At 43.2% G+C, this 13,294-nt stretch overlaps 1 protein-coding gene across 3 annotated transcripts in view; it reads left to right on the plus strand.

Moving 5' to 3' along the window:
- The window catches only part of ssbp4 (single stranded DNA binding protein 4), a 73,666-nt gene that overhangs the window by 18,029 nt on the left and 42,343 nt on the right, over positions 1-13,294 (plus strand). For all 3 annotated transcript variants that reach the window (XM_028404116.1, XM_028404114.1, XM_028404115.1), the window contains exon 4: positions 1,631-1,715. In XM_028404116.1, the coding sequence (XP_028259917.1) occupies positions 1,631-1,715 (85 nt within the window). The remainder of the gene's footprint in view (positions 1-1,630; positions 1,716-13,294) is intronic.

Raw genomic sequence — 13,294 nt, forward strand, 5'->3', positions numbered from 1 at the left:
CGGGAGCAGTGACCAACATGTGACAGGGTGCCGCTGAGCGATTCTCAGACAGTTATGGACGATCAGCTAATATTTTCTGCTCCATTTCGCAGTCTGTCATATCAACTGTCACGGCTGTTCCCAACATCAGCACAAAGATTGCATGTTACCGTTTATTTGCACCTTTAAATGACAGCAAGAATTTCCTCTCAGCAGTTTATATGCTGTCCATGAAATCAATATCTTGTAGAAGTAGAGCTCCTTTATGTGGCCCGGCTTAGCGAGTACTTAATTTCAGTGCAGTAATTAAGGGCCCATTTGGAGTGGGACCTGGTGGCCCCTGTTGCCCTGGAGGAGAGGGATTGGTCTAATTATCTAATATGAGTGCGGCTGATTGGACAGTAAGTAACATAATCACAGCTGATTGGTCAATAACCTGCAGGTCGCACCGGGGCAGGCTGAGAGGAACATTTGGAGGTCCTTTCTGTTGAAAGCCAGGCTACAGGCGGTACTGTGGGCAGACTGAGTTCTTATTCTTGTTTTTAATATGTGTGTGTTGTTGTTTTATAAACTATATGTGAATCTTGGATGAGCACAAAATATTTTTACATTTTTGAGCAAAAACATCAGTATAATCAGCCTCTCAGATGTGAAAAGAATTGGGTTTATTTGGATGATTTGAGCCACAGACAGTGGTAAAAGATGAACAGACGTGTAGACAGCAGCCAGGTACGATCACATGCTATGCCTACACTTTAGGACTGTTTTGTTAACGATTTGCCAGAGTGTGTTTTTCTGTTTGGTGTCATTTTCAATCTGTGTTGTACAAAACTCTGCTACATAAACCAAATAACAGAAGGGAACATTTTTTGCTGAGTTGCATCCATTGAAGTGCCACACTGTCATTAAATCAGATGACCTGGCATACGTAAGGTGTCGTGTTTGTGTCACCATCAGTCTCAAGGCTGCTATTAACTTTAGCAACCCTGTCTCCTCATCAACCTATATAAAATCCACTAACGCACAATAAATCCAGAGAAAGGTCCACTTAAAATGGATCTACCTGTTAGAATGTTGGGTTTGAAGGAGACGTTGAAATGGGACGTCCTGGTCATGCCATTGTGACTTGTGATTTGATACACCCTGTGAATTGAGCCACAGCCTTTAAAATCAAACTTTGGATAACTCATTGGCCATAATCTTCCCCCATACAAAGCATCCTGTATGATGAGTTGGGAGTGAGTCCGCCCTCGCTTCAGAGGGCTGAGTCAGCAGCAGTATTTCAGTCCTAACACACCTTCATTCGTGCTGCTTTATCTTGGCGAGCTTCTTCTTTGGCTGCTGATGTTAAAACAACATTCAAAACTGCTATCATCATTAGAGCTCATTATTATATATGAGAGCCTCTTGGTCTGTGTTTGAAACGTCACACTAATGTATGAAGAAACTTAGCACCATGTGTTGTACTCACTGTATAGACATAATTCAAATGACACCCTGCTCCACTTTTTAAATGTCTAAGTAGATTTGTTGCACCTCCATCATAAGCGCTGCACACATACGCGTCCTCATTAGGGATTTGCAATAATATGTGTTTGGATCACAGAGTAGAGTGTCTAACTGCTGTCGCTGTCTTGTCCTGTGTGCACAGTGTATTCTGGGATCTGTACTGCGCTGCCCCGGACCGGAGGGAGACATGCGAACATTCCAGCGAGGCCAAGGCTTTCCATGACTATGTGAGTGAACTTAACCAACCCGCCTGTGGTGTACGAGGGGCACAAGTATACACACATCCACCACCGCTCACTGTTCACATGCTTGTGAGCGCACACCATCACACGCAGACTGTGCATCAGAAAGAAGGGACTATTCTGTGTGAGATAATGCTGCTGGAGCTTGTTTTGACATGTCTGCGTTTCTTAATGTCTGCTCCGCCTGCTGCACCCTCGGTGCTGGTTGGGACAGACTGTGAGCTAGACGTCTGAAATAGCTTGCTTTTAAAAATGCAGCACCTATGAATACCACTTGTATTTTTTATGGGAAATCCCTTAGACTGCCATCTTTGAATTTTTAAAGTCTAATAGAGGCTTTATGACTTGCTACGACATTTCAGATGATCTCCTTGATTAGATATTCTGTTCCTAACATCTACCCCGGCAGCGTATAGCGCTGCAGCTCAGCTGTGTGCCGCTCTTCCTGAAACTCTGACCTTGGACCTCGCAGGCCTCAGTGAATCAGTTTTCCCTGAGGTTAAGGGTCGCGGTGCTGCCTAGCTATTTATTGGTCCACTCATGGCTTCAGTAAAAGGTCAAATCACATAAAGCAGCTGGCTGATCACACAAGCCCATTAACACACACATTCACACTCAATACATATACACAGAGGACACATTTAGAGCAGGCCAGGCTCTGCTAGCAGTGGCTACAGGGGACAGACTGGGCAATGAAAGGTCGGGGTCTGCAGACCCCTTGACCCTCTCATCTCCTGAAGAGTGAAACCAGTCGATCAGTGATCTATGGAAGACACACACACACAGGCACACGTTTGTTTTGACTGCATGCTACCTCACAGACTTGTGTCAGCTTGGATTTTAACATGGATTTCTATTCTCTACCTGGAATGTCTTCTTTTTTGTCCGCACTATAATAAATGTATCGTTCCACCTGGGCTGAAGTTAAACCTGAAATGGATTAGAGGTGCTATTCTTACCGCACCACATTTCATTCAGGCTGTTTTAGCTCGTAGCCAGTCACCCATTCAGCTGAACTCTCTTATGAGGTTTGACGGCAAAAGTGTGAGTGCTTGTCAGCTGAACAGATTACATTTGTTGTGCATGTACTATGCATGTCTGTGTGGGCACTGGTTGATGTGTGTGTCTCTCCATGCCTGCCTGTGTGTGTGTGTGTGTGTGTGTGTTGGACCACCATAAGATTAATTACATGGTTAATTAAACCTAGTAGTTAATTAAATCTGACAACTGTGTCTAATTAATCTAAATGCCATATAATTTCCTACACCTTTCTCCAGAGGTAGGCCAGCTGGATACCTGCGTGTCAGCTCTTTAACGGCGCCGATTTGACAGCCTTGGTCAATATATGGCTCAACTCAGAGCTTGAAATTCTGCCACCGTAGAAGACACATTTTAAACATGTTTCAGTCCACATAAATCACTCAGCCTCAGAATCACTGAGGCTGCCATGTGCTCGACTCAACATAACAAGGGTTGCAAGGGCTTCTCAGGGCCTGAACTATGAAAGAAATGTACATAATATGTTTGTTTTCTTCACAAGCAAACACATAATGCTGTTGTAAGTTCAAGGACTTTGACCTGGCTCAAGTTCATAAGGTCAGGGAGAGAGGACCGATTTGTTCTTAAAACACAATTGTTAGTAATTTTTTCAAAATGGAGGTGTACTGAAAGGTTATGTATGTGTGCATTTTGTAAAAATCAAACCTCTTTTCTTTTTGGATGTGTAAAAAACAAAGCTGTGTCTGTTGGCGTCACAGCCTGAGATAACAATCACTGACCGCTGGGGGCTGCTGATTTTTAGTAATATTATTTCTAATAATGGAAATGGATTTTGTCTCTTGCTGATTGTAGCCGTAGAAGTTTGATCCACAGTAACAGTAATAAGGTGAAGAGTGCGTGCGCGTGCAGAGGTTGTGGCAGGAGCTCGGTGAAATGCTAGACAAGGTGTGTGTGAGAGGGTATGTGTGCTTTTGTGACCGTTGCCGTGTGCGTGCCTTTGTGTGACAGAGAGAGAGAGAGAGTGTGTCAGGGTCGAAGCGTGTGAATCCCCAGGGTGATGAGGGGTCTGTCTGTCTCTGATTAACTCTGGCTCCTTGGTCCCCGCAGACCGACGGCCTGATCAAGTCTCTATCACGGCCCCTTGCTGATAACGGCTCCGTCATTCCCCTGAGTCTGCCCGGATCACAGAGTGAAAAACAACACGGCTCCCAGGAGTCGCACACACTCTGCTCTCTGTGTCGCTCTGTGGAAATAGTGAAAGAGGAATGTGAGAGAGATAAACGAGGATTGGTTTGTTTTTATTTATGTTTTTTTTAAATAATTTCTGGTCTTCTCTGGCAGCTTTGCTGTCACCTTGTTGTGGATAACGATGAGGAAAAATCAGCGGCGTGCTATAAAATTGATATTTAGAAATACCGTTTGCTTATTTGCTTCCTGGAACTAATTTGGTTGCTAGGCAACATTGAGCCAGAGTACAGTCTTAGTTACAGATTTGCTTTGGCTCATATCAGTTTGGCTCAATTTGGCCCGGTTTGAAGGCACCTCTTACTTAGCCCTGTCCTCTTGGCCCCCACTGAGAGCTGTGATGTAGACTTTGTGGACTCTCCAGTTTGGGAAAGATAATGGAATATAATGTGCTAATCCTCAGATCTGGGGACTGGTTGACAGCTAATCCAGGGGAATGTGGTGGGATTGGAGCCCTGGCCGCACTCCCAGAACTGGAGGCCTCTGACTAGCTGGATGGCTGGTTGGCTTCACCCTTGAATGGTGAATCTGAGAATCATAGACACTCGAGCTCACACGTAAACACTCCCACATGCAGCCACGCTTGTGTGCATATCACACACCCACACTTTTATGCAAATGAATACACACTCTCTCAAAGTAAGCAAGATGATACTGTATCATAAAGAGCTGGAACAGCCTGGAGTCTTGTACCTCTGTAAAGTAATTTAAGTGTTCTCTCTTGTCGTCTTAATTGTCGGAGTTGTGTTTCTGTCCTTCCTCTTCACATTGCCTTTTAATCATGTTTATTTCCTAAAAGAGAGCTGCACATCTTATAGTCCTCTTTTCTGCTGGAATTTGGATGATCCTCAGAAGAGCACTTTGTTGAGGAAATGTGTTTGATTATAAGAACATGGCACGTCTTTAGTAACTCAATATGAATGATTAAAGCACATGGGCTTTGTGATGAAGGAAGCGTGCATATTGACGCTTGCTCTCTCTCTTTCACACACACACACACACACACACACACACATGTATTGTTGATCACATTAAAGCAGAAAGGCAGAAGAATGAGTCTCTGTTTTTTCACTGACACACATGCACGCACTTGCAATCACAGACAAACAGTCTTTCAGGAAGTGATACACTCGGCCTTGTTGTTGCAGACATTTTGCTTCACCCCAGCCAGAGGTCGCAACCCCAAACATCTGCGATTCATGCCAATCTGAGTTCAGTGCCTGCGGAGCGTCACAGATTTAGTGCCACAAGTGCGTCATTCACGTCACAGTGCTTCAGTGACTCCACTCAGCTTTTGGCTTACAGATGAAAACTGTCATGATACGGTTGAGATGAAGCGGAATGTGGCGTTTTTTTTGTCTCCAAAAATAGACAGCGTTAGGAAAAGCTGTGCATTTATGAAACAACGAGGTGCAGGAATTATCAATATTATTAGTGTTAGTATATTTAATATTATATTATTATTATATTTCCAATATTTTCATTTTGATGGACCTGATATCTGTCTGTAGATTATAATCTAGATTATAGATTATAATCTACAATTATAATCTACAGACTATCTATAATTTGCTGAATAAGCCCACTATTGCTTTTTTACAGATGTCTTGTTGTGTCTCTACCACCCAAAGATATTTTTTCATATTCTTAGAACAATAAATCAAACGATTTTAGGATTCAAAGGATCTAAAAACAAAGATAAGAAGGTGCTGCAGCTCTGGTCTTTTCCCAGCATGCAGCGTGCAGACTGTAGCTAGATGGAGATGCTCTGTAAGCTGTTGCCTGGGGATTCTTTGAGAGGGTTAAACATTTGTTAGGCTCGACCACAGTAACAGGTGGCACAAGGGGAGGAGCTGCACTCTGTAAACAACCGTTGATGGCCAAGCCTTTGTCTGGACTCTTGTGTGTGTTTTCCATCACAGCAGCTCCCTGTGTTGTCATACCAGGTGCTCACTTTCCTTATGTTATCGCCACACGTCTGCTTAAAAAAAAAGCCTTCCTTTTACTTTCAAAGCATTCTTTGTCCCTCTCCCTTTTTTTCCCAAAGACAGAATTTACTCTTCCTGCACCGTTTTTCCTGCTTCAATTCCTCACAGGTCTTTTTCACTGCCAGCACCCCCCCCCCCTTTCACCATCCTCCACCCCCCCCCCCTCCTGCTGCTCTTTCTTTCCTTTCCTCTGTGTTCCACACTCTCTTTCTTATGCCTCCCCCTCCCTCCCTCATTCCCTCCCTCTCAGAGGAGATTGATTGGGTAATCTGGCTGGGTGCCAGCAGTGCCCGCTTCCTTGCTCGGGGGAAGGAGAGAAGCGGGGGCGACATGACGACATGCAGGAATAATAATAACATCCATAATATAGGCAGAGTAGGTATGGATGGAGGGATGTGGAGAGAGAGAGAGAGAGAGAGAGCGGAGGAATGGAGTCTGCGTTGGCACGGCGATATCTTCTTCATACAGATTCTCCTGGCTGTTTTCAGTTTAAATATAGCCTACATACAAACAGCATGCCACAACATTGTGTCTCCAATCCTGTCCGTCTTTATACCTTTCTTCCGCCGTTGCCGCCACCACCACCACCTCCTCCGTTCACGCCTGTGTCGTCTTTTAATATCAAACTGCGCGTGGAGTGCAGGCTGCAGGCAGACGGGCGTTGAGCGAGAGGACGCTGTCTTTGTGTGCTGTTGTTTACCGTTGTTACAGTCTAAATGAAAAAGGCCAGTCGGCTCCTCTGTCTGTGTATACCTTTCCCTATCTGAGGGATGCAACAAAGCCTGAAAGTGCTGCCCTCAAGCTGTGTGTGTGTGTGTGTGGCTGGAGGTCTGTAAGTGACAGAAGCAGAAGATCAAATATTGTTTATGATTCTCTTCCTTGCATGTTCATTCTGGGCAAGCTTAAACTGAGCCGCGGTTTTAGCATTTGATCTCGACTCTGTAAGCAGGAGCTCCTGGATCTGTGTTTGACAGAGACAGACACGGAGACGGACAGATGGAGACAACAATTCAGGGACAGAGACAGTGAAACGTGTGACAGGGAGAAAGAAGAGGGAGGGGAGATGCATCAGTGTGAAGGAAGAAAGAGTTGTCTGAAGGCGCTGGGGACTCTTTCTGAAGTCTTTGGGTAGTTTGAGTTTTGCTACTATAGCATCCTGCTAGCCAGAGCGGCGTAAATGCCATCAATCTGCCTGTGCAGAGTTATTGTAGAAGCCAAACCCTGCAGCGTTTACTTTCCCTTCTCGCATGCAGATTTCCAACCCAGACCCATTTAATTTCCCTAACCCAGTTACCCATGAATACCCTCTTAGTTGCAACATCATCATCCATAAAATTTAAACGAATGCTTTTAAATGAATACTACATCCCGGGAAATGTTGAAAACTCCTTGGGGCATTTGTTTATCTCTCCCACTGAAACCAGGACGAATGCTGCCAATTCTGTGTCAGTTTTAGCCATTTTCAGGAAATAAATTATGGTTCAATAATTAAAAAAAAACAGCAACATTCATCAGTTGTTTGCCTCGACTGTAACCAGCTCACTGTGGAGAATTGAAGTGAGCAATTTGTCGGGGGTTGGAAGTTTGAGAGCGACCTTCCATGCCGGAGGTGTCTGTGATGCTTCTCTTGCCAAGCCTGCATCCCCTGACTGTGTTCAGACATTAACACACACACACACACGCTTTTTTCTGTCTCACCATCTTTGAAGTTCCATGACACTGGTGGCTCCCAAACCACATCCACTTATCCATTTATCCTTTGTGTAAAAACACTCTGTCCTGCACAAAACGGCATAAATTACTGCAATTATGATGCTTCTGCTTAGTTTGAACTTTTCTCTTACAACCTGTGCTGACTTTCTGTTTTTATATCTTGAGTCAAAGAGGAGAGGGCACGACAACTGGTTTACTGGTTTCGTCTTAGTGAGGCGGCTCTGCTTGTCTCTGGTTGACTTTTCCAGCTGCGCTTGCTCCCTGTTCTCTCCTCCCAGAGAAAAAGCTTGGAGCACTCCATTACTGCCGTTCCTCATTAGGTCTAAAACAGTGACGACGGTTACAAGGATTGTCAGGCAGGTCCCAGGGAGTGAAACCTATCTTTAAACACACACTCCTGTTGGTTAACTCTGGGAGCTGAGAAGCTATTTCTTTCTTTAGTTTCTAAATTAAATCAGCTCACCCTGGAGGTGCTGTGGTGGACATAATATGAGGAAAGTTTGATTTTTAAATCAAGCTTTATGGCTTGCTGTCGTACAGACGTATGAGTGCATGCTAGCTGTCCGTGGAGGAATTAAACTGTGCATGCGGAGGAGAAGTGGGACGTTGTGTGAGAGGACTCTTCTAAGGCTGTACGATTATGGATTAAATCAGTGTTTGATATTATAAGATTTCTTGCATGATTCTTAGAAAAAACACTGTGTATATTTATTATGTAATGTAATTCTTTTGCTTATATAACATGCACAATACACTTAATAGACATCCTCAAACACAAAATATCCCACTGAGCTGTCTCTTCATCATTGGATATCCACAAAGCTCTGTTGGGGTAATCAGTGAATGTGTCTTTGATTGGCTTATCAATCTTTGTATCAAATCTGATCACTCTTCTGAACTGAAACTGATTTTTTCAAAAAGTTAATATCATGCTGATGACTCATCTTGCACTTGGAGGCTAATTCAGCATCCAATAATACTCCTTCTTGAATTTGCATGTCCTCCCACTCTTTCACTGATGAGCTGCTGATGTATGGTGGCCTCGCTCTGTGCTAGCTCTCTGCTAGCTGTCATTTGCTAACATTAGCTGTTAAATATTCAATGCTAAAATAATCAGTTTAAGCTACCTGCAGGCATTCTTGTTTACAGGTTGTGGGACAGGTTGTTTTCCAGTGGGTGTGGTTTTCAGACTTGTTGTGTCCTGTCTCTACCCTGAGTGGGACCTCATCCTGGACTAGTGAAGGAAGGAAGATCAGAGGTCAGAGCCTAATATACAGGTTATAGATTATAGGTGCTTTTTAGTGCTGCATATCAACTTGAAAAGTATTGAACTGAGATCGATCGAGTGAAACTGACTCGTGAATGTCTTATTCTCTCAGAGTGATCATACTGTCTTTTCACATCAGGTGTCTGGGTATTTATGAAATAATGTGGCTGTCTGTAGACACACAAAAGCCACTGGCTTGTTTGAACACGTTAAATGCAAATCCTGAGGAGAAAAAAATCTTTGACAAATTAAAATAGATGTAATAATAATGATGGCTGTGGCTGTAAGAAGCAAGTAACGTGTTTCTTCCTGTATGAAGTTTGGCTTTTCTTATCTTTGTCCACTCTCACATTCTTCCTCTCTCTCTCACACACACACCCTGTCCTGCCCTCTGCCTCTCTTTGTAGCAGTGGGCAGGCTTGTAGTTGGCAGAGGATCCAGGCTGGCACAGTGTGTCCCTGGCACACTGTGTGTGTCTGAGTGTGTGTGTGTGTGTGTGTGTGTGTGTGTGAGAGAGAGAGATGTCTGCTATTGCTCTGCCAGTTCACCAGTCTCAAGTACCAGCTGGGCACCCAAACTCACAACCAAAATAAACTGGCTGCCCTAAGCCCATGGGTGGAAGTGTGTGTGCATGAGTGCTCGTGTTAGTGTGGGCATACACATGTCGCTGTGTGTGTGCGTGATGCCGATTGGTCACCCTTCTTATTAAGCCTCATTGAAGCGAGTGGCGACACAAACGCAGACCTTCCTCAGATGAATGCCTGAGATGTTCGACTGTCTCAACTTAGCATTACAGTGGGGCCCTCCCTGCTAGGATTAAAGACTAAAACAATTACAAAGCCTTATTTGCAATTTAAATTCTCCTAAATGCAGACTTAATCCCCATTTTCCAAAGGCAGCAATACTGAGAGGCGGAATAAATGTGTGAGAGAGATCCAATTCAAGCCTCTGTTGGGGTTTCTGTTGCTAAAATAACACTTATAAGTTATAGGGAGGGGGGATAATGAATGTGCTTTGAGCTGGTTGAGTTATATTTGGAGAACTGTTTGTTTCTGGTAAAAGCTCATCTTTGTAATGACGGGATGAATGCGCAGAATCAGCAGGGGAGACGCTGATTTTCACACCATTTGTGCAGAGAGATATAGGCACGTCTTCAGGAATATTTGCATTAGTGTTATTTGCATGCGTGTGTGTTCAGTTATGTGCGTGTGTTAAGGTGTCCCGATGGCCGGGGCCTCTGTGAGTGTGCTTTACTGCTGTCCAGGGTATATTTACAGACAGTGACTTTAATGCAGTGTAATGATTATTTTTATTCCAGGTACTTCGGCAGCCCGTTGACTCTGAGTGGAATGACTCCCCATTGGCCCACTGATTACCTCTGTGGCTGCTGCCACACCTGGCTCCTTCAGCCCTCCTCTCTCTTCACTATTATAACTTCCGCTCTCCCCCCCTTTATTACTACACCTTCATCTGTTCCACCCTCCACCACCTTCTCAGTATACTTTTACCCTTCAACTAGATTCAGCAGTGGGTTGCATTTAACACCTTTATCATCCTCACCTCTTCCCTCTTTCTCTCAAGGATTACACCTTTTCATTTCTTCTTATTTATTTCCTCTCTGCACCTTCATAGCTTGATACCTGTGTTTGTCTTCCTCTTCTGCTCGCTTCTCAGGTAAGGGGAGAGAATCAAGGCTGAAATGAGGATAGACTATTTATGTCCTTTCACACTAAGGACCCCCCTTGTGAAGTGGTATCAGATCCTTTTATTCACTGCATATGGCTGACCAGGAGCCAAAGTAGTCACCATTCACTGGGACATAAAGATTTGGCCGATGTCAGAGTTGCTTTAAGATGAACCAGTAGAATTCTAACAGGTGTTAAACGAAAGAGAGAGGGAGAGGGACATCTTGCATCCTGCTGGGCAGATGTTAGTTAAACATGACACGTGACATTGTTTTGTTCTGGTCCTTCTCTGTGTGTTGAGATCTCTATCAGATAAACTGTTCATTGTGACAACTTTCATGCTTTAATTCAGCTTACAGTGTCCAGTGGACAAGCATTTTAGAAATGGACATATTGCATCGGTTGATTGTCACATGAACACTGTAAGCCTTCACATGTCTGTGAAGAACGCTGATATATTTATAGTCACTTTGGAGGCAGTAAATGTTCTTACTACAGAAGAACTTGTATGTATATTCTGCCTTGTTCACAGTCAGATAAACTGCCTCCCTGTAAAAAAAAACACAGTTTGGAGCAGGCATGGTTTATTCTGTCCATTTTTAAGAGACCTTGTCTTATAATGTGGTTTCTTCCTCTCCTGCTCTTCACCTTCTTGAACCGTTGCTTCTTCCCTTCTGAATTCTCTCACTTGTACAATTACCAAAGAATAAAAACAGCCTTTGCAAATGACTTCAAGTACCTACAGTGAGCACAGGTTGAAAGTTTGATTTAGTAGACATATTAATATGTGTCAGTTATTATACCCTCCTGACTGATGGCTAATGGAAAATTGAATACATACATATATATATATATATATATATATATATATATATATATATATATATATATATATATATATATATATATATATATATATATATATATATATATATACCCCATATATATATACATATATACACACATATACATATATATATACCCCAGCCAGCGTGTGTGTGTGTGTGTGTGTGTGTGTGTGTGTATGTTACTAAAGGCTTGAGTTGAGTGCTTCTTCCACCTCTGTCATGTGACTGATGACCACTGTGGGCTGCAGGTTAGAGTTTGTAGCTGTGCAGGTTGTAAAGTGATTTCAACAAAACTCCACAGTCACTGTCTTTTCTTAGTTATACTGTAGTAGGCAGATGGATTTCGCAGAGAAATGAGTTATATTAATGAGTTATTAATGAGTTAAGCAGACTTTTGGAAAGAAAACAAATCAGTGTGAAGAGTTTTATGGTGTTGGTGCTTGTGTGTTGACCACAGCTTTAACAGCTGATGGTTTATCATTTGCAGAGTAAACACAAAAGACCTTATAAACTATGTTTTTTCTTATTTATTTTTTATCAGTGTATGTTTTATCAGTGTGTGCTGACGTGGTTCCCTTGAGTGAACTGATGCAGCTATTAGCCAGCCTTAAGGTCAGTGCAGGGGCAGAGGCCGCCCTGCTGCTGTTTAAGGTTAATTCTTCCGAGAGGGCTGGAAAATCCAAAAATCCACATCATGTACTTAGTAACAAGTGCAAAGTGTGAACTTCCAACCTCACCCTGTGCTGTCTGGGTGTAAGCCTTCAGATCAGTTATTTATATCACTCATGATTAAGTTCAGTGGATAAATAGGGCAGCACATCTGTTTCATTATTGACTTGATGTTTGGACTTATTTAAGCCTTTGTGCGCATCAAAAAAAAGTTAGTGTGTGTACTTGTATACAGCACATGTGCTATGTGTCCTTGTGCTTACCACATCAGATCTTTAGTGTAAAAAGTGACATTTGGAATAGAGATCCACTACACCGCACTGCACTGCACTCTGAAAAGGTCAGCTTTCACTGAAGGAGTGTGTGTGTGTGTGTGTGTGTGACAGTGTGACAGAGGAAAGAGAGAGAGGCGTCTTCTGAACTGTTGCTTGGATATATTATGGATTCCTGCTTGGTATTGATGCAGGTTTGGATGCTGTTTGTTTGCTGTGCCGGACTGAGCTGCTCTCTTCTGTGCTGAACTGTTCTGTTGGATGCTGTAATCTCTTCAGTGCATGGCCAGATTACTGTCTGCTCCATATTGTCTGGTGGCGGGCTGCAGGATGGAGAGATGGCAGGAGGAGGAGGAGGAGGAGGAGGGGATGGAGGGGATGGAGGGGATGGAGGGGATGGAGGGGAGGGGATGGAGGAGGCTCGACTCTGATCTGCTGCTACATAAGGAAGATTACCTTTTTATTAATGTATCCATCTGGATGTTTGCTATATTTGGTTGTTTGTCCAGCCTGTTTGTTTGTTTTAAGGACATACTGTACAGGTCTTATGAGATTTAAATCTAAATAAATGAAGGCTAGGATTAGACATTATGTCCTTTTTCCCAGGAGCTGTCAGCCAAAGAACTGAAGCTCACTGTAATGTAATTGTGATTATTATTAGAATATGTGTAGATTTCTCTTTGTGAGTGATACTGTACGTTCATTGTGCTACTTATGTGGAATTTATTTTCAGAAACTGAGTGATTTTTAAAAGAAAAAAGAAGAAAATTTGAGTATTCATTGTGCCCCCCCCCCACCCTTCCATGCGTCTTCCTCTCCGTCTCTTTCTGTCTCCTGTGCACTCCATGCAGAAATGATTTCCATTCCTGCTGAATTAA

The sequence above is a fragment of the Parambassis ranga genome, chromosome 4 (genome assembly GCF_900634625.1).
Source record: "Parambassis ranga chromosome 4, fParRan2.1, whole genome shotgun sequence".
Lineage (NCBI taxonomy): Eukaryota > Metazoa > Chordata > Actinopteri > Ambassidae > Parambassis > Parambassis ranga.